The 22,225-nt window shown below is 42.2% G+C and overlaps 1 protein-coding gene across 1 annotated transcript in view; it reads left to right on the forward strand.

Moving 5' to 3' along the window:
• Positions 1-22,225, forward strand: part of LOC137623343 (uncharacterized) — a 1,305,328-nt gene that overhangs the window by 506,550 nt on the left and 776,553 nt on the right. The window contains 3 exon segments of the mRNA XM_068354157.1: positions 1,183-1,260; positions 9,296-9,448; positions 12,829-12,963. Coding sequence (XP_068210258.1) covers positions 1,183-1,260; positions 9,296-9,448; positions 12,829-12,963 — 366 coding nt within the window.

Genomic DNA, 22,225 nt, shown 5'->3' on the forward strand with positions numbered 1-22,225 from the left:
CTCTGACCTTCCTTTACATTCAGATCTCCCTGGACAATTCTATCCTGTTTGTAATACTAGGCAGGCAGTTAATTCTAATAGCCAGGCCTTCTCCATCATGAGGCTCAATACTACACAGTATTCTAGAAGTTTTATTCCAGCTGTCACCGAGTTGTGGAATGATCTTCCTAATCGGGTAGTTGAATCAGTAGAACTTCAAAAGTTCAAAGTTGGAGCAAATGTTTTTATGTTGAACAGGCTGACATGAGTCTTTTTATTGTTTATATATGACATATCTGTTTTGACGCTGATACTGTTTTTAGAATGATATATTGTTAATTTATTCTCATCATTTATTTATTTCCTTATTTCCTTTCCTCACTGGGCTATTTTTCCCTGTTGGAGCCCTTGGGCTTATAGCATCTTGCTCTTCCAACTAAGGTTGTAGCTTGGCTAATAATAATAATAATAGTGTCGTTGAAAAATATCCCATGTTTCTCACCTGAACAAAACACAAAACAAGTATTTTATGATCTTGGTCCGACAGGATTACTCAAAACCCAAAACAGTTTATACCCGATAATTTCATAGTTCGTCAATCCATCGTGTTCTCTTCCTACCCCTGCTGCTTTTGCACTTTCTCTGGGACCTATTCTGCTATTCTTAAAGTCCATCTCGATCAACCTTTCACTTCTTGCTATGCTTTAGGTTAGTGATTAGAAATTATCGGGCCCCAGTTTTATTCATTCGTACTTGGTTTTCGATGAGCTCAAATATAAAACTGTCTGTCTTTAATTATTAATGTTGATGACCAATACCATGAATATGGGACTTGCTCAAGCTACGTAGCTAGACCATACAGTAGCCAGTAGTACATGGAATGTCTTATTTGTCATTTTTGTAAAAATGTAAGAAAACTAGGTAAACATTGTTTATATCATAAGCAGAAATAAATATGGAAAACTTTGTCAAAATAATTTTTTTTTTCATTAATAGGCTATTTACACTATAGCTGTTATTCATATCAGAATTGCATCAGTATTGTAATTTTTTTAATTCCGTTGTTTTTACCAGACAAGTAAAGTATGCTCTTACGCCTACAGTGCAGCCAAAAGTCCCAGAAATAGTTACTTGGTCCTTAGGTATTGACACTTTTCCAATCATTAAACCCCATATCAGTAACGAATTTTATTAATTTTCTAGGAGTTGCATGAGGATCTTCGAAATTTACAAGAAGAGCTCGTGTATTTCAAAGAAAAGTTATCAGCCGCACCACCAGAGGTAAGTTGTTTGTTTATTTTGTTCCCAGTACTTAATTGTATTATTGGCAAAAATTTAATTACAATTTTTAAAGACTTATTAGTGTCATTTGCTCTAGATTATCATTTTAGCTTGATCATCTCTTTGTTAGTGGGCCATAAAAAGGATTCCCTCTTTAAAGCTATAACAGTAAATCCCCATCATAGCTACAGTACTTTCAAAGTTAGGAATCTATAAGCAAAAAATTAAAATATTTAGATAAATGTATAACCAAATGCTAATTAACGTTATTATTTTAGTTTTAAAGCATTTTAGTGTTTGATCAGAAATTTAAATAATAGCAAAAATGGGGTTGATTCAAATAATTTTTTTATTATCATAACTCTAAAATTATTATGGTTGCCTCCCTATTTGTTATGTGGTGAGTAATTCTATGGTTTTGTTATTTTATTTTACTACTAAATGTCATTAATTTTGTTGCCTTTTTATGGAAGTCACTCATCAATAATATTGGAAATTAGGTACAGTAGGTATACAGTTGTACCTTTGAAATTAGACGTAATTTGTTCCAAAACCGTGTTCGAACATCAAATCCATGTTCCACATAAGAAAAATTATAGATACATATGTAGGTTAACTCACTAATAATTATGAGTTTGGGTAGGGGGTGTGGGATTATGAGCTGGATGAGGCCAAAATCACCTTCCAGTAATGCATCTCTTTACCTATCTAGGGAACTTACTTTATTCATTTTTGATACTTTATTCCTGAGAGTATTTTATAAGAATTGTGTATTTGGCATTTTTATTTTTGCTACAACATCATAGCTTATAGCATCTATAAGATTGTTTTAATTTGACATTGATAGCCATCTCACTGAATATTTTTGTGTGGTGTCAGTCGATGATTTTGGGTTCAACCTCATACCCCATAATTTGCACCATGTACCTATTTTAGCTAATCGCTGGGGGATTCACCAGTCACAAGTCTACATTCCGAGAATTTAATTGGTGCCAAGATTGTTGCATCATCTGCATATGGAAGAAGATTGTTTTCAAGGGCAAAGCACATTATATATGATATGGAAAATAAGTGACGAGAACACTGTTCTGAGGAAGACCAATTACTTCCATACATATGCTATATTTTGAATATTGTTATATGTCTGAACTTTAGCTGCTAATTCTCATCCTAAATTGTTGTACAGTATAAAAACTTGGGATACAGTATTGATTATTCCTCAGTTGGCTAGTAAGCTCTGGCACCAAAGTTCATTTAGCTCTTGTGTATTGTATAAAACTGTTCATAATTCTGACTGTCCTTTCCATTCAGATCCCAGAATATACAATGCATCACATAGTACTAGATATGCTTTTAACTCTAGAATTCTTGCCTTTTGTGTTTTGAGGTTCAGTACTACACAAAAGTTTTTTTTTCTCCACTACTCTGTTTCTTTTCCTTGCAGAGCTACTTCCTCTGTCATGGCCCTTTGGCTTGTAGAATTTTGTTTTTCTAACTAGGGTGTCAGCTTATCTTGTAGTAATAGTAATATTAATGATATTGATGATAAGTATGATTTAAAACACTGTTATTTTGAATTAGGTTTACCTCATATCAAATGTTTGGTCTTCAAAAGAAAACTGTTTTTTTAAATATTTAACTTAGCCGGTGAATATATAATAGCTGCTGCTCCGGCGGCTCGACAGAAAAAACACAAAAACTCGCGAGCGATCGCTATGAAGGTTGCGGGTGTGCCCACCAGCGCCAACTATTGGCCAGATACCGCATATGCATGTAAACAAGCTCCAATTCTTCTCTGTCGGTCTGATCGACAAGACGTACCATTACTCGCTGTTAACCTGGAGTTTTTCAACAGACTTGGTGAAGTACTTCATTTTGGTTTGAGCTTTCGCAGTGCAGGTGTTTTATCTTCAACTTAAACTCTTGAACTCTTTTTTGGACAGATTTAATTGTTGATGACTTTGGATTGTTTTTTTGGACTTTCTTTGACTTTTTCAAAATGGCTGACCCTTCTCCAATTCCTAGATTTCATAAGTGTAATGCTAGGGATTGCAATAAGCGTCTTCCAAAGGCCTCTCTCGACCCACATACTGTGTGTTCTAATTGTCAGGGTAAAACCTGTCAATTAGGAGATCGGTGTGAGGAGTGCGTGGGCCTTTCGGAATTCGATTGGCTTGAATATGACAAGTATTCTCGTAAGCTAGAGAGAGATAGGGTGAGGAGAAGTTCCTCTAGATCGTTAGAATTTTTCTCCTCCCATGCCCCTGAACCTAATCCTTCCCCTGTAGTAGTTGTGCCTGAACCCTCTACTAGCACTCAGGAACCATCAATGCGGGATATGTTACGTGCCATTCATGCTTTGGGCGAAAGAGTTGAGTCGTTAGCTACAGACCGTAATCAACTCATGGCTGACGTTAAAGAGTTAAAGTGTCAGAGTGCCACAGTGGAAAATCGTGGGAAAGTGATAAGTGCGCAGTGTTATCAGTGTTGCGACCGAGGGTTCGTCTGTTCGTGCCTGTCGTTCGCCTTGTCCGAGACCTCTTGCAAGCTCCCAAGCCCCAGGGAGAAGTAATGTCGTAGGACTTATGGGTTCGAGAGGCTTTAATCAGCGAACAGACGTTCCCTCTATGGTTTCAGGCGTGTCTCATCAAGACCGCCCCTACCATAAGACGAGCGAGACGATTTTCTCCTCGTCATCCGAAGGCTTTTCGCGTAAGAAACCGTGGAGCAAGGTTTCGAGGCCCTTAAAGCGAAAGTCAGTCCCTTCAGGACAGGCCCAGCGTCCTGGTTGTAGCCATTGGGACAGCTCTGACCCTATGCAGTCATCGGAAGACTGCTCGCCGCCTAAGCAGAAACGTAACACAGGCTCCGAGAGTCTTGGTGTAGGCAAGGTTTTGCAGTCACAGACGTTACCCTCGACTCTTACCGCACCCATTCCCGTTGATCCTAAATGGGTTGTACTGCAAGACATGCAGATTAAGCTCGCCTCTCTTATGGAGGACTATTCTGCTGAAAAGGTTCACGATGATCCTCGCCGCTTAGCTGATCGAGATCCTGGCCGTCAGCTGCCCAAACGAGCCTTTTCTCGTCCTGTTGACGTTGGCGTTACTAAGTCACGTCAGTCACGTTTTGTAGAGCCTCACTCGATGCAGTCCCGTGTTGACTTTCAGCCGCTTCCTAATGCTCTTGTTGACGTTCAGGACGTTCGCCAACCAGCGAAGTTGACTTGTTTTGACGCTGAGCGTCAAGCACCGCAGTCAAGAGTTGTTTTGACTGCTCAGTCTAGGCAGTCAAGGCAGTCTCGAGTTGACGTCGAGCGTCCTCCCGCTCCTGTTGTTGTTGACAGTCAGGCTGTTAAGCAGTTACATAACGTAGCGTCCTGGACTGCTACTGATGCACCAGTGCGTGTGGACTCTGCTTGTCAAGCATTGCCACCAAGGCAGGTCTCCCCTTTGCTTGTTACTCAGCAGTTGTCGGACGAAGATCCTTCAGATGAGGACGTTGCTGATCCTCATCATGATGATCATCCTTCAGATGTAGACGAACCTAAGACGGTTCCTCCTTCGATGGACTTTAAGAAGATCATGTTGATTTTCAAGGATCTTTTTCCCAATCACTTTGTTGCCGTTGCGCCTCGTTCGCCACCGTCTGAGTTTGCTCTAGGCTTACCTGCTACCAAGCCAGCCTTTACTAAGCTAGTGCTTTCTCGCTCTTCCAAGAGGGCTTTACGACTTTTAGGCGACTGGTTGGATACCAGGAGGAGTTTGGGGAAGACGGCCTTTGCCTTCCCTCCTTCTAAGCTTGCTTCTAGATCGAGCGTCTGGTATGACACGGGAGAAGTTCTCGTCTTGGGAGTCCCTACCTCTGCCCAGGGTGACTTCTCAAGCCTCGTAGACTCTCCCCGTCGCCTGGCCATGAGACGCTCGAAGATTAGTTGGTCCTCCTCGGACCTTGACCATCTGCTTAAAGGCGTATACAGGGCCTTTGAAGTATTTAACTTTCTTGAATGGTCATTAGGAGCTTTAAGTAGGAAAGCGAGAAACCCTTTGCTCTTTTCTTTCGGCAGGAGTTACTCCCTGTCAGAGATCAGAACTGCTCTTTGCTCCCTTATCAGCGTCCTTGTTTCCGCAACAACTGGTTAAGGATATAGCTTCTTCGCTTGTGCAGAAGGACACCCATGACTTGATGGCGTCCTCTGCTCGCAAAGGGGCTCCTTCTACATCCTTTACTGTAAGACCCAGGATCGAGACTCCGGCATCCAGATTTATCCCGCCCTTTCGTGGCAGAGCTCCCAGCAGGGGAAGCGCTCGTGCCGAGGGAAAGAGAAGTAAGAAGAGAGGAGCCAAGTCCTCACGTGGCAGAGTCTGACTGCCCACAGCCTCAGACAGCGGTAGGGGCCAGATTGAAGAGCTTCTGGCAGGCCTGGGAGAAGAGGGGTGCAGACCAAGAGTCTGTTCGGTTGCTCAGAGAGGGGTACAAAATACCGTTTGTACGCAAACCTCCTCTAGCGACAACTCCCATAGACCTCTCTCCCAGGTACCGAGAGGAGTCAAAGAGACAAGCCCTAAACCAAGAAGTGTCTCTGTTGCTAGAGAAGGGAGCGGTGGTGAAAGTCTTGGACCTTCAATCACCGGGGTTTTACAACCGTCTCTTCCTAGTCCCAAAGCATACAGGAGGTTGGAGACCGGTGCTAGACGTCAGTGCGCTCAACGTTTTTGTTACGAAAACAAAGTTCACTATGGAGACCACGAAGTCCGTCTTAGCAGCGGTCAGAGAGGGAGACTGGATGGTCTCTCTCGACCTACGAGATGCGTACTTCCACATTCCTATACACCCGGATTCCCAACCGTTTCTGAGGTTTGTTTTCAGGAATGTGGTATACCAGTTTCGGGCCCTGTGCTTTGGCCTCAGTCCTGCTCCTCTCGTGTTTACGAGGTTCATGAGGAATGTGGCAAAATTCCTCCATTTATCGGGAATCCGAGCCTCCCTGTACTTGGACGACTGGCTTCTCAGGGCATCGTCCAGTCATCGCTGTCTGCAGGATCTTCATTGAACGTTGGGTCTGACAAAGGAATTGGGACTTTTGGTCAACCTAGAAAAGTCCCAACTGATCCCATCCCAGACTATTCTATATTTAGGGATGGAGATTCGCAGTCCAGTTTTTCGGGCTTTTCCGTCTGCCACCCGAATAGAACAAGCCCTGCTCAAAGTCCAACTAATGCTGAAAAGAGAACGGTGTTCAGTCAGGATTTGGAGAAGCAGTTTGTCTCGCTTGGGAGACTACACCTTCGGCCTCTCCAGTTCCATCTAGCCTCTCACTGGAACAAGGACAAGACGTTAGAGACGGTATCAATCCCGGTCTCCGAACCAGTAAAGGCATGCCTGAAATGGTGGAACAGCAATATCAGTCTGAGAGAGGGACTATCCCTAGCAGTCAAGAACCCAAACCACGTGTTGTTCTCAGACGCGTCGGATTTGGGTTGGGGTGCGACCCTGGACGGTCGGGAATGCTCAGGTCTGTGGACCTCAAGTCAGAAGAGTATGCACATCAACGCCAAGGAGCTATTGGCAGTCCACTTGGCCTTGATGAAATTCGAAAGCCTCCTTCGAAACAAAGTGGTAGAGGTCAACTCAGACAATACCACAGCTTTGGCGTACATCTCCAAGCAAGGAGGCACACACTCCCTCACGCTGTACGAGATCGCAAGGGACCTGCTCATTTGGTCAAGAAATCGAGGCATCTCCCTGTTAACGAGATTTATCCAGGGGGACTTGAACGTCTTGGCAGACTGTCTCAGTCGGAGGGGTCAGGTGATACCCACGGAATGGACCCTCCACAAGGACGTGTGCAAGAGTTTTTGGGCGACTTGGGGTCAACCCACCATAGACCTCTTTGCCACCTCGATGACCAAGAGGCTACCAATCTATTGCTCACCAGTCCCAGATCCAGAAGCAATACACATAGACGCATTTCTACTGGATTGGTCTCATCTGGACTTATATGCATTCCCACCATTCAAGATTGTCAACAAGGTACTGCAGAAGTTCGCCTCTCACGAAGGGACAAGGTTGACGTTGGTTGCTCCCCTCTGGCCCGCGAGAGAGTGGTTCACCGAGGTACTTCAATGGCTGGTAGACATTCCAAGAAGTCTTCCTCTAAGGGTAGATCTATTACGTCAGCCCCACGTAAAGAATGTTCATCAAAGCCTCCCCGCTCTTCGTCTGACTGCCTTCAGACTATCGAGAGACTCTCAAGAGCTCGAGGCTTTTCGAAGGAGGCAGCCAGTGCGATTGCGAGAGCGAGGAGAGCTTCTACCATCAGAGTATACCAGTCGAAGTGGGAAGTCTTTCGAGACTGGTGCAAGTCAGCATCTGTGTCCTCTTCCAGTACCTCTGTAGCCCAAATCGCAGATTTTCTTTTACATCTGAGAAATGTTCGCTCCCTCTCAGCTCCCACGATTAAGGGCTACAGGAGCATGTTGGCTTCGGTCTTTCGTCATAGAGGCTTAGATCTTTCCAACAATAAAGATCTCCAAGATCTCCTTTAGTCTTTCGAGACCTCTAAGGAACGTCGTTTGGCGACTCCTGGATGGAACTTAGAAGTGGTCCTAAGGTTCCTCATGTCAGACAGGTTTGAGCCATTACATTCAGCCTCCCTGAAGGATCTCACCCTCAAGACGCTTTTCCTAGTGTGCTTGGCTTCGGCTAAAAGGGTCAGTGAACTTCATGCCTTCAGTAAGAACATCGGCTTTTCTACAGAAAAAGCCACATGTTCACTTCAACTTGGTTTCCTGGCCAAAAATGAACTGCCTTCTCGTCCTTGGCCTAAATCTTTTGATATACCTTGCTTATCAGAGATCGTAGGCAACGAACTTGAAAGTGTGCTGTGTCCAGTTAGAGCTCTTAAGTTCTACTTAGCCCGTACTAAGTCCTTACGAGGTGGATCTGAGGCATTATGGTGCTCAGTTAAGAAACCATCATTGCCTATGTCAAAGAATGCTTTGTCATATTTTATCAGATTTTTAATACGAGAGGCTCATTCTCACTTGAATGAGAAAGACCGATGCTTGCTTAAGGTTAAGACGCACGAAGTAACAGCTATAGCAACTTCCGTGGCCTTTAAGCAAAATAGATCTCTGCAAAGTATTATGGACGCGACCTTTTGGAGAAGCAAGTCGGTATTCGCGTCATTTTACTTAAAAGATGTCCAGACTCTTTACGAGGACTGCTACACACTGGGTCCATTCGTTGCAGCGAGTGCAGTAGTGGGTGAGGGTTCTACCACTACATTACTCTAATTCCAATATCCTTTTAATCTGTCTCTTGAAATGTTTTTAATCTTGTTTTTGGGTTGTACGGAAGGCTAAGAAGCCTTTCGCATCCTGGTTGATTTGGCGGGTGGTCAAAGTCATTTCTTGAGAGCGCCCAGATTAGGGGTTTGATGAGGTCCTGTTGTATGGGTTGCAGCCCTTGATAATTCAGCTCCTGGGAGTCTTTCAGCATCCTAAGAGGATCGCTGGGCTTCGTGAGGAAGACAGACTAACAAGGCAGAGTAATCGTCTAAGTCAACTTCCTTACCAGGTACCTATATATTTGGGTTTTGTTATGTTATAACTGTCAAAAACTCTAAGCATAGTATGCTGTAAACTTAATTAACTCTGGTCTCTACCCACCACCATGGGTGTGAATCAGCTATTATATATTCACCGGCTAAGTTAAATATTTAAAAATGATATTTTAATTATAAAATAAATTTTTGAATATACTTACCCGGTGAATATATAAATTAAAGGCCCCCCCTTCCTCCCCGATAGAGACCCAGCGGGATGAGAAGAATTGGAGCTTGTTTACATGCATATGCGGTATCTGGCCGATAGTTGGCGCTGGTGGGCACACCCGCAACCTTCATAGCGATCGCTCGCGAGTTTTTGTGTTTTTTCTGTCGAGCCGCCGGAGCAGCAGCTATTATATATTCACCGGGTAAGTATATTCAAAAATTTATTTTATAATTAAAATATCATATTTTTTCTTTTAGGTAAATAGGACAGTAGAAGAAGATGACCTTCAACTTAATACAAGTAACAGAGTTGCCAAAGCTCCATGGACTCCTGACTTGTTTACAACTTGTGATCAAACTACCTCAGCCACAGAAACACCTGGGAGTATTCGATCAGAAATTGAAATGATGGTAAGAATCGCGTTGATTTTAATATTTTTTTATTATTATAACTCTTTGTAAAACTATTATGGTTGCCTCCCTATTTGTTGTGTGGCAAGCAATTCTATGCTTCTGTTACTCTACTTCAGAACCAAATGACATTAATTTTTTTTTTTTTTTGTGTTTTAGGAAAATCACTCACAGTAATATATGAAATCAGGTACAGTAGGTATACAGTGGCATCTTTGAGATTGAACATAATTTGTTCCAACACCATGTTCGAACACCAAATCAGTTTTCCCCATAAGAATGAATGGAAATAGCATGAATTGGTTCCTCACCTAAGGCTGCTTCTAGTATTGGCCATTTCTATACCAAGTTTATAGCATTGAAGTATATGACAGGACATGAAAGCAGACTAAAAATAAGAAAAACACCTGTAATATTAAGTAAATAATTATTGAACTTTATGTGTGGTAAGCAGAGCAGATGGCGTGAGTGTGATGAGGAAGAGGAAACGTTAGTGTTACTTGGAAGGGGACATCTCTTCTATAAAAATGTTATAACTGTCCTTCTGGTGGTTCTTTCTTCTCTTTGCCCTTTATCCGACTCAAAGTGTGATTCACTTGAGGGCTTTTTTTTTTACTAAAAACTTACCAAGAGTGGTATTTTCATGAATTAACTTGATTATCGTTATAAAGATTGCATTTTCTGATGGCTACTTCCTTATGTAAATGACATTTTTCTACAGAATCATGTAATTCAGCCCATTTTGCCAAGATTTCTTTTATTGACAAACTAAGAGTAGGATGACTTCCCTCCTCCTCTAAAAACATGTCCTCTTTTGCTATCTGTTGCTGCCCATTATGAAAGTAATGGATTTCTTTTCTAACCAATGATTTGTCATGGTTCTCCACTAACTTCTCAAAATCTCCATTAACTTCAATTCCACTGTCTCACCTAAAGAAACAACATTCTCAACCATAGTCTCAGTCTTAGGCTCAGGTTCAAAGTCCCTCTTCTTTATAAAATATGGCCACAACTTCCTACAGTCTCCAGGCAGAGTTTATTTTTCTGGAAGACACCTCCAACTAAGCTTTGTCAATGACATTTAGAGCATGGAAAATGTTTAATTGTTCATCCAAAACTCTTTCATTAAAGTTTTCCTGTTTATCAGGTCTGATTGAAATACCTTTGAAAAGGGGCTTTCGTGTAGAGCTTTTTATAGTTGGAAATTATCTGTTGGTTCATTGGCTCTATAAGAGGAGTTGTATTGGGGACCAGGAACGTTAATGTAAAAAAGAGAAACTCCTCTTGCATGTCAGAAGGGTAAACAGATTCATTTTCCATGACAAGATTGTCTTGAGTGATAACTGTTTCTCCAAAGAGGTATTTTGTAACACTGGCCCCAAACATTTTATACGTCCCCTCAAAAAAGAACTGCCTAATTACCCAGGCTTTATTATTTGTCCTCAACATCACAAATAAGTTGTCCTTTATCTCATTTTTCTTCTTGAAAACCCCTGAGTTTTCAGAATGGTAAACAAGTGGTGTCTTAACCGTAATGTCTTCACTTGCATTCCCTCACTGCAATAGAGTTAGCTTATCTTTCATAGGTTTATGCCCAGACAAGGCCTTCTAGTCCTTGCTTATGTAAGTCCTTCTTGAACTTTTCTTCCGAACGAATCAAGTGTCTTTTGATGCTGTTTAAAACTTATTAGGGTCTACAGATACTCACGATAAATTCCCCAACATATATCTCAGTGGCTATTATGTCGAAGCTGTCAGCCTCCTCATGGCTTATAACATTATGAGTGCCACTTCACTTTTTCAATTAATCAAACCAGCCTTGGCTAGCCCTAAAATTTTCACAACTCTGCATCATGACTATATCCTGGGGTGGTTTTAATGATGTCTGAATGTATGGTACTGACTTGTCTTTTCTGTCTCAGAAATATTAAACCTTCAAAAATTTTCAATCATCCAAATTGTAGCAATTTACTAACTTCCTTGGTAGTCTGTCTTGTTTATTGAAATAGATATGACACTCACTAAGCTACATTAGCTTTTTAATGGCTTCTGTATTGTTGATTTATATATAAAGTACAGTACCATACTCTTTGGAGATGTCAGTTACACAGATGGGGCCTTTTCAATTATCACCTTAATTTTTTAGTGGCTTTGAAACGGTTTCTTTTTTTGACTTATCACTGCTGCCCTTTTAGAAGTCATTGTATATGGCTAAGCACTAAAAACATTCAATAAAGGAACAGAACGATATTCTGCAAGTCAGAACTGTGCAAGAGTTGTGTGTAAGCTTGGTCAGTTGCCTTTGTCTCAGATACGACTTTAACATTGGCTAAGTGCCTCGACCCATACAGGCTCTTTCTAGATGTTCTAGAACTAGGGCAAGAAAGATTCGAAAAATTTTGTTTGATCACCAAATTGTTTGATGCATGAGACGTGTATTAATTATGTGTAGCAGAAAAAATATTGCCGCTGTTAGCCTTTTTCTGATTGTGAATTTGCTGTAGTAAATGTGTCACTTTGAAATTTGATATTACAAGGTTGCAGAGTTTAAAATGATTTCAAGAAAGTCGAAGATAAGGCTTAATGAGAAATATTTTCAATATAAAAATGTATTGCAATAGAGAAAAGGGTAAGTGATAGTAATTGAGATCCCTGTTGGGATAAATGATAAAGTCTAAGAAGAGGTCATACATTTGGTACCTTAGAGCCACAATGAACTGTGGAGCTGGAGATGAGACACAGTAAGAAAGATGATAGGTGTAGTATGGATAAAAGAAAGAGAGATTGCTAAACTATGGGGCAAAAGGAAATTTCCCTTTTGTGGAGAAAGGAAACACTTACACTGGGTACAAAATTAAAAAAGAATATGAAAGTTTAAATATATGATAGAATTCTATACTATTACATGAATAGGCTGTTAGAGTTGTACTTTTTGTAAGGTAGTCTTGATATCCTGTAATACTGAAGTATATATGCTGTTGTGAGTTTTTTTTTTTTTTTTTTTTTTTTTTTTTTTGTTAGGTTAACTGCACAGCCCTGAATTCACCCTTACAACAACCTCATAGCTAATACCAGACTACATTTTCCTTTTCTGACATTTTAGTCATTACAAACCTTGTTCTGTTTATGTTGATTTTTTTCTCCTCTCTCGATTCTACTGTTCCACCTTTCAAACATTTTCGCTGTAAGTGATAGAAATAATTGTAGTAAAATGAAAAATAATTTAAATATTTCTTTTCTGATAACCTTTTAAGATATTCCTAGTAGTTTATATAGATAATTATTTTGTAGCTAAACAAAAATATTTTAATATAGTCTGCCGAAATATTAATGTTTTTTTTCAGTCAAGAATTATATGCTTTTTTATTTTTTCATGCTAGAGTACAAGTGATGGATCTATCCCATTTTGCGGGAAATCTGAGAGAGGGATATCAACTGGATCCTTGAATTGTGAGGTTATCTTTGGTTCAGTTGGGAAAGGGGATGCCTCTACGTTATCATATTTGACCAGTATTGTGAGTATGGTACCCTATTACATTTGCTATTTTGATCTTATTAACTTTTGCATGTGTATGGGTTAGAAAACCTTTCAGGAATTTTTATCTTATTTGCTAAAAAATAGTCTGTTTTTTGTAGAATTACATGTTTCCATTGTTTGAATGTGTCTGATATGACAATATTACCTATAGTACTTTAATATTATATGTTAAACCTACGAACTGTTTTTCCTTTATTCAAATTAGTAGCAATTTCTCAACTTCCTCGATGGTTTTTCTTCTTTAAATGAATAGAGATGGAACTCATTTGGCTACATTAGCAATTTCCCAGAAATTGTAGATGGAATGCAGATAATGGGTCAATTTTTTAGGATTGATTGATTTTTTCTTAGTAGAAAACCTTTTGATACAGTATTTTTAGAGTAAAAAGGTGTTTTTGTTGTTGTTTTTGTTATTAGTTTACAGTATTTTAGGGTAAAAAGTTGTGCTTTGTTATTAATTTTGCATATCTGTAATTTATTTGTTCTAACTCTCAGAAAGATGACCATAGTTTTAGAGTACACTTTGCTGCTCTTGGTTTTGTGATTCTGCTTTTTTTTTTTATTCTTTGCTGTTGATTTAATATATGACATAGCCTAGTTACTATTTGTTACTGTCTAGATGAAATATTAAACATTCCTTTACCATTTTTTAGTTATACAGAGTTAATTGCTTCATATTAAATTTCAGTTTTATAGTTTCCAAATTAGAATTGAAAAATATGATGAAATATTTTTCAAAGATCCCAGGAATAAAACTTAAATTTGATACATCTGAAGCATACTTGGAATGGAAGTAATGGATAAAAAAAAATTTGGCATGTTACATAAAAGAATCAGTATTGCTCATGGCTCTATTAACTTGATTTACAATATACATGTATTTGACATTGCCTTTAAACAACTTGCCTCTTGTATGCTGCAATCAGCTATTTACTGATTGAATAGTTAATATAACTTGAGAGAGGATGCAAGACTTATTGCAACTCTTATAAAATTTCAGGTAAATTAGCATTTATGCAGTGGATCTCCATAGAGAGAAAACTATGCTGTACAGTAATATATTTCTCTATTTATTACTTTATATTTTTATTGTGCTGTATTTGCACTGTACATGTAATTGTTCCGTAACTGGAATACAAACCTACACTATTTATGAGGGGTATTACTTTCGGCGAAGCTGAAATGATGAGCCATTAATATTTAGCGAGGGTTAGCTACCCATCCTGCTAATTAGCGGAGGGTGGGGGTGGGGGGTTGTTAGGTGATGTAGCTCACTACCCCTCCAACTCGCTCACCTGTGATTGAGCTCACTTTGCTTTTGGCTCGGATGGTGAAATGTCGTTGCCGCTCTTTATCCTCGCAAAAATTTAGACTGCCATTAATGCTATTTTGTTTTCTCTTTTCAGTGTGTTTGTGTAGGTATGTGTGTGTTGACTTCTGCCTGTCATGCCTACCTGGCCTGGTCCTGAAGGCCGCTCCTGTGGTACCTTCATGTCCGCCGAGGATATTGATCCTCACCCCCTTTGCCCTATCTGCAGAGGTCAAGGATGTGATGTGGATGATAAGTGTTTTGAGTGTTGGGAGTGGTCTGCCTCCCAGTGGGAAAGGTTTGGGCGTTAGCGAAAGAAGAAGTCTAAGCGGGACTCTTCTCCTTCGAAGGTTTCTTCAAAGCAGAAGAAACCCAAGACTTCTTCCGCTTCCCACCCTTCCTTCGAAGCTCCTGCTCATTTGGTCTCCTCTGGGGGACTGTCGAGTAGTAGCGCAGGCTGCTTAACCCCTGAACAACCTCGGTCTTCAAGAGACTGTGTTTCTTCTTCTAGAGAAGCGGCCCTGCCTCTCCCTCCTGGGGATTCCATGATCTTTCTCCTATTCTATAGGTTTGGGTGTCCTTGGGTTTACCAGGTCTTCCCTTCAAGGAAGCCCCACCTCTCCCAACGGGGGCCCGTTCCATGACTCTTTCTCCTATTCTACAGGTTTGGGTGACCTTGGGGTTACCGGGTCTGCCCTCCAAGGAGGCCCTGCTGCAGCTTCTTAGCTGTGGCGCTAACGAGCAGCGTTCGTCAACGTTGGAGGTGGATTCTATGGTCCTTGTCGACGTTGTGGTGTTGGAGGTGTCGTCCGCTGCCCATCCTACTGACGTTCCTACCTCTGCTGCCTCGTCCGTCGTCACTGAAGACTACACTTCCCCCCTGCCGAACATTCTTTGAGGGGGAAGCAAAGTCCTAGGCGTGTCTCTCTTGGGAGTGTTTCTCCCCCTCCGGGGAGTTCACTCATAGAGATTAATCTTCGGAGGACTACTGCTGAATATCAGCTGATCCCAGGCTCCTAAAGGGTGTCACCGTGGGCATTGTTCCTGATGTGCTCATCCTCATCTTCGTCTCAGAGGTGCTCTTTTGCCATCGATGAAGAATTGCCTCTTTGGCTCTTTGGTCTCGTCACCACAGCTGGAGGAGGAGGAGCTTCCTCGTCTGACGTTATCTGGTTCTCGACCTTCGCCTGCCTCCGGGCCTTTTCCTGACGATGCAGCTGCTAGTACACGAACTTCGGTTCAGGACCTTCCGCGCGATTCCCTTTCGGAGGATGTTAGTCTTTCTGAAGGACTCGTCCTCTCTCCAGCTCGTCATCCTGCTGCGCACCAATATTATACTCACTGACCTTTGACGCACTGACATCCTGGTCGTCCATCTCCTGCCCTGTCTCCTGGTTCCTGACTTCCTACCGCTCGTCACTCTCCATCATGCCGTCTGCCTGCGTGTCAATTGCCTTCGCGCCAATCACCAGTGTGCCAATCGCCCGTGTGCCGATCTGTGCGCCATTAACCTGCATACATTTCATCTGTTCGTTCAGATGACCATATTCAACGCGCACCTTCTGACTATCGTCAGCCAGTGTGTCGCTCACCAACGTGCCAAGCTCTCACCAAGCTTCGTTCCCCCAGCAACACGTTACTTTGGATCATCGTTCACCTGGATGCATGACTGGTGCCCTTCGCTAAACTGCATGAAAACTCCAGAGGTTTCTGATGTTAGCTCTTGCCAACAAAAACAATCTCCAAGGCAACAGTCACCCAAGTGTCAGCATTCATGCGCATCAACAGAACATCGGGCAATGCATTCCCATCGTCAATCGTCATTTACGTGTCAACAATTTCCAACGCATCATCCTGCACTGACGCACCGATGGTCGCCAGTTCGGCAATGTTCGCCAGCTCGTGAGTGCTCACCAACGTGCCAGTACTCGCCAACGCGCCAGCGTTCGCCAACGCTCAAACGTGTGCCTACTCCCCCAAGTTTTCCTCATCAATTGTCACCAGCTAGACAATGTTCGCCGATGCGTAGGCGCTCGCCAATGCATAGGAATGTACCACAATCTCGGCAAGCACATATAAAGGTCGATATCCATCATTCTCCACCAACTTCTGTGGAGTCTCGCTATTAGATGGAGGAACAGGTAGGTGTTCACATGGATAAGGAGCAAGAACGGAAAGGTAGGTATTCGCCTTCCAGACCATGAGTCCTCTCACCTATGAAGGGCAAAGCCTTTTCCCACAGGTCTCCGTCACTCCATTCCCCTCCTCACAAAGTCATTACAGTGCGACTTCTTGGGAAAGAGGGAAAGGGCACTTCGGTTCCCTTTCCTTTGGAGGATCTTTCTGTCATCACTTGTGTCAGCAAGCAGCCCTGGTTCGGCGCCATCCTCAGGGCAGTGTTGGAAGCTATAGGGTCTTCCCTTTTGGCTTGCTCTGCGGAAACCTCTGTTAGGCTTCAACACCCTTCGGCACTAGCGGATGCTCAGCAAAGAACCTCGGCTGCCTATCCCCTGAAGAGGAAAAGAGGAGTCCCAGATACCATCTTGTCCTCTAGGTTAAAACCGACTCGTGAAACCATCAATAAGAAGGCCAACCCTCCCAGGTTTTCCTTCCACATGCTTTACTGCCAGTCCCACTACAGAGGGGTAACAGAAAAAGTCAGAACATGCATTCTGGCAGGTACTGACTATTGACTCTGATGAGAGTTCTCCAACGAGTCTTGGAGAGGAAGGCATAAATATCTTGTGGGACCTGATGTAAAAGATCTTCAATCAGGAAAAGATGCCAGAGGAATGGAGAGGAAGCCTAATCATCCCCATCTATAAGGGGAAGGGAGATATCCAGGAATGTTGCAACTACAGAGGCATAAAGTTAATAAGCCATACTTTAAAGGTATGGGAGATGATCATTGAGAAGAGACTCAGAGATGAAACAACAATTGGTGAGGAACAATTTGGATTCATGCCTGGAAGAGGCACCGTAGATGCAATATTTGCTTTGAGGCAGATGATGGAAAAACATCGGGTGAAACAGAAAGGATTACATATGGTCTTTATTGACATGGAAAAGGCATATGATCGAGTACCTCGTCAGGAGCTGTGGAGATGTATGAGAGGAAAGGGAATCCCTGAGAAATATGTAAGAATCACCCAAAATATGTATGAGAGGGCAGAAGCAAATGTTAAGAGCAGTACAGGCCTAACAGAAAGTTTCCCAATAAATGTGGGACTACATCAGGGGTCTGCATTGAGCCCTTACCTATTTGATTTGGTCATGGATTTAGTAACACAAGGTATTAGAGATCAGTCTCCTTGGTATATGCTTTTTGTTGATGATGTTATACTGTGTAGCACTAGGCGAGAGGTAGTAGAAGAGAAACAGGAGTAGTGGAGAAGAGAAATTGAAAATAGAGGATTGAAGATCAGCAGGAAAAGACAATATTTGAGATTGAAAAATGGAGAGGATGGAGAAGCTAGTTTACAAGGAGAGAGATTGAAAAGAGTTGAAAATTTCAAGTATTTAGGACCAACAGTTGCAGAGGATGGTGATCTGGGGGCAGAAAAAACCACAGAATACAATCAGGATGGAAGAATTGGACGAAAGTGTATGGAGTACTATGCGACAGGAAAATAGGGGTTAAATTGAAAGGTAAAGTACACAGGACAGTTTTGAGACCGGCAATGATGTATGGAGCGGAGACGTGGGCAATAAAGAAGACAGAAGAGAAGAAGCTGGATGTGGCAGAGATGAGAATGTTGTGCTGGATGTGTGGGGTAACAAGAAGAGATAAGATACAGAATGAGGTAATTAGGGGTACCACAGGAGTTAGAGAACTATCAGATAGGATCCAAAAAAGTGGACTGAGGTGGTATGGTCATGTCTTGAGAAGAGATGAATAGTATATTGGGAGGAGAGTGATGAAAATGGAAGTACTGGGAACGAAAAGGAGAGGGAGACCAAAGCGAAGGTGAATGGACTGTATCAAGGATGACCTTGGATCAAAGGGATTAACTGGTGATGAAATATGGAACAGAGGTAGCTACAGAACGCTGGACAGAAACATCAACCCCACATAAAAGTGGGAAAGGATGCAGACAAAGAAGAAGAAGGGCAAAGACACCGTCTTAGACCGTGTCTTTGGCTCTCAAAAGCCCACGAAGTCCAGTGTAGCTTTGCCCTGGTCTCAGTGGCTGAAGAGTGCCAAGCTTTTCTCACCTCCTCGCGTCCAGCAAAGGAGGTATTATGAGGTCTTGGACAAGCCTCGACCAGCTCTTCCACTCCACCACTGCCTGGAAGAGCTGACCAAAGAGATCCTCAATCAAGAGAAAGTGATGAAGTATGCCATGCAGGCTACTTCGTGGCTAGATCTATCGTTGGGGTCCCTGCGAATCCTGGTACAGACCGAGGATTTCTCTAAGGAAATTACCAGGAAGGCTATGAAAACCTTCCTCCTCTCGAGTACCCGTAGCATTGAGTCCATAGCCCACCAAGTTTCAAACTTGTGGGCTAATGCCATCCTCAAGCTTAGGGACTCAGTATTCAAGAGGTTCCATCAGCAGGTCCCGAACGCCGAGATTGCTAGGCTCAGGAACTCCTCTCTCGAGGGTTGTTCATTGTTCGAGCCAAGGGGTGCTGAGCAGGCTGCAGAGAGGTGGAGGAAGTCTCACCAAGATTCTCTTCTCCATAGGGCCCCAGCCGCAAACGCTAGGATAGGCATTCCCCCTGCTTGTCCACCATTGGGGGTATGCCTATGAAGTTGCTGGAACAGGTGAAAGCAACTCTGGACCGATCACTGGACAGTTTCCGTGTTTTGTTCAGGGTATCACGTCCCGTTTATGCCATCTCTCCCTCCCCTGATCAAGGATCCAGTAACAATAGACTCCTTTGTGATGGGATAAGCAAAAGGGCTAGACCTTCAGGCAGAAGTCCAGACCATGCTGGAGAAAGGTATTCTCCAAGAGGTCCTCAACGACTTCCCAGGCTTCTTCAGTCGACTCTTTCTTGTGAAAAAGGCGTCTGGAGACTGAAGACCAGTCATCGACTTCTCAGCTCTGAATAAGTTTGTCAAGCAAACTCTGTTCAGCATGGAGACGGCAGTCACGGTCAGACAGGCGGTAAGACCACAGAACTTCATGTGCACACTGGACCTAAAGGATGAGTACTTCCAGATCCCAATCCATCCGTCTTCAAGGAAGTACCTAAGATTCAGCCTAGACAACAGGAAATACCAGTTCATGGTGCTCTGCTTCGGTCTTTCCACAGCACCCCAAGTCTTCACCAGAGTGTTTGGCCTAGTGTCATCATGGGTACACAGGATTGGCTTCTGTCTCCTCCGTTATCAAGCCACTTGGCTGATCCCAGCCGATTCTGTAGCAACCCTTCTTTAACACCGAGACACAAGGTATGGTCATAGACACCAATGTCCACAAAGCCTTCCTATCAGATGACGGATAATGAGGCTGAGAAAAGTTGCAAGACCCTTTCTCATTTGAGAAGAACTCCCGGCCTGGAAGTGGCTATGTCTTCTAGGACACCTATCATCCTTGGCCCGTTAGTTCCCCAGGACCCACTCAGGATTCAATCCCTCCAGTGGCGGCTCAACTCTAGGGGGAATTAAGTCTTAGATCCCCCAGTCTCTGATCCCCATGGGACCAGTGGAATGGATGGACCTCGAGTTGTGGGTGACAGACTAGCATCTGCAGAGCGTCATAGATCTCGTTTTCAGACACTTCAAAAGAGGGGGGGGGGATGTGCTGTCCCACACGACCTCAGACCTTTCGTCAGAATCAGAAAAATGCTTCTACATAAATCTCATAGAAATGAAGGGAGTCTTTGTGGCCCTTCAACAGTTCCATCAGTTCCTGGCAGGCCACTCAGTGGTGGTTATGAAGAACAGCACCACTGTAGTGGCTTAAAACAACAAGCAAGGAGGTACTTTTTCGCAGCCCCTATCCCATCTAGTAGTAGAGATACTGAGGTGGGCTGAGATCCACTCGATACCACTATCAGCACGCGTCATTCCAGGCAAAAGGAATGTACTCGTCGACAATCTGACCAGAGCATCTCAGTGAGTACCAAATGGTCTTTGGATCATCTAATGGCCAATAAAGTTCTGACTTTGTAGGGTTCTTCGATAGTGCATCTCTTCGCAACGACCCTGAACTTCAGGCTCCGCTGTACTGCTCCCCAGTCCCAGACTCCAAGGCTCTCTGGTAAGATGCATTCTAACAACGGTGGGACAACATTGATGTTTATGCCTTTCCCCCTTTCTCTCTGATTAGGAGGGTACTCAAAAAAGCTAGAACATCGGTCAACCTCTAAATCCCTTGATTTTGATCAGGAGGTTCGTATGATTGGCCTTGATTTTAGTGCTGCGTTTGACCATGTTAATTATGAGGCCCTTGTTTTTAAAATTGAACCGTTGGTTGATTGATTGATTGAGTTGGGAGTGGGTGGATCGTTTCTTAGCGTTATTATTGAATTTTTAAGTAATAGATCTCAGAGAGTTGTTGTTGATGGGCACCAAGAATGTGATATCTGGTGTTCCACAGGGTAGTGTTCTTAGCCCAATACTTTTTATACTATATACATATGACATGTGGTTTGGCCTAGAAAACAAGCTATTTGCAAGCAGATAATGTTACTCTCTTTGTATAAATTCCTTCTGAATGTAGATTTGAGGTTGCTGAATCCTTAATGGAAATCTAGCAAAAATTAGTGCATGGTGCAAATTTTGTGGTATGAAGTTGAATCCTAACAAAACTCAAAGTATGATTGTAAGTAGTTCAAGGACAGTGGCTCCTCAACATCCGGATATTAGCATTGATAATGTTTCTTTAACTTTGTATGACTTTTTTTTTTTTTTTTTTTAAATTTTAGGTGTGATTCTTGACAGCAAATTTACTTTTGAGAAAAAAACTAGGTCGGTGTCTTCTTCAGTTGCACAAAAAATTGGCTTATTGAGAAAGTCTTCTAAGATTTTCAATGGTCAGTCTATTTTGAGGAAGTGTTTTAATTCTTTCAGTCTACATTGTTTTGAGTACTGTATTGTTCTCCTGTCTGGTCTTCAGCTGCTGATTCTCATCTTAATTTGTTGGACAGGAACTTATGGTCTATTAAATTTCTTATTCCTGATCTAGATATTATTCTTTGGCACCATCATTTAATTAGTTCATTATGCATGTTGTATAAAATTTTTCATAGACCATCCTTTACATTCAGATCATTATGGACAGTTCCATCCTGATCATAATACTAGGCATGTAGTTCATTCTAATAGTCAGCCCTACTCCATCATTAGGATCAATACTACACAGTATTCTAGTAGTTATGTTCCAGTTGTGACCAAGTTGTGGAATGATCTTCCTGATTTGCTAATTGAATCAGTGAAACTTCATAAGTTCAAACTTGCAGTGAATGTTTTTATGTTGAACAGGCTGACATAAGTCTTTTTATAGTCTACTGTATATATGAATTATTTGTTTTAATGTTGTTAATATTTTTGAAAATATTCTATTATAATATTTCATTACTTATATTATTTATTTATTTCCTTTCCTCACTGGGCTATTTTTCCCTGTTGGAGCCCTTGAGCTTATAGCATCTTGCTTTTCCAACTAGGGATGTAGCTTGGCTAGTAATAATAGTAATAGTAATAATAGCTCTGCTAGGGCATCTTGTGGAATGGTTCCTAGACTTTCTGCAGCTCCTGATGTTGCTTTCGAGAGAACTCCCTCCACGACACGATCTACTCAGACAACCACACGCCAACATGTACCATAAAGCAGTAGCTTCGCTATGACTTCACGCCTGGAGACTATCCAGCATCTCTTCACTGAGAGAGGATTTTCACAACAAGTTGCTAACAGGATGTTTGGATACTAGGCGGAAATCATCAGCCACAGTCTACCAGACAGTGGAATGTCTTCTG

The sequence above is a fragment of the Palaemon carinicauda genome, chromosome 30, assembly GCF_036898095.1.
Source record: "Palaemon carinicauda isolate YSFRI2023 chromosome 30, ASM3689809v2, whole genome shotgun sequence".
Classification (NCBI taxonomy): domain Eukaryota; kingdom Metazoa; phylum Arthropoda; class Malacostraca; order Decapoda; family Palaemonidae; genus Palaemon; species Palaemon carinicauda.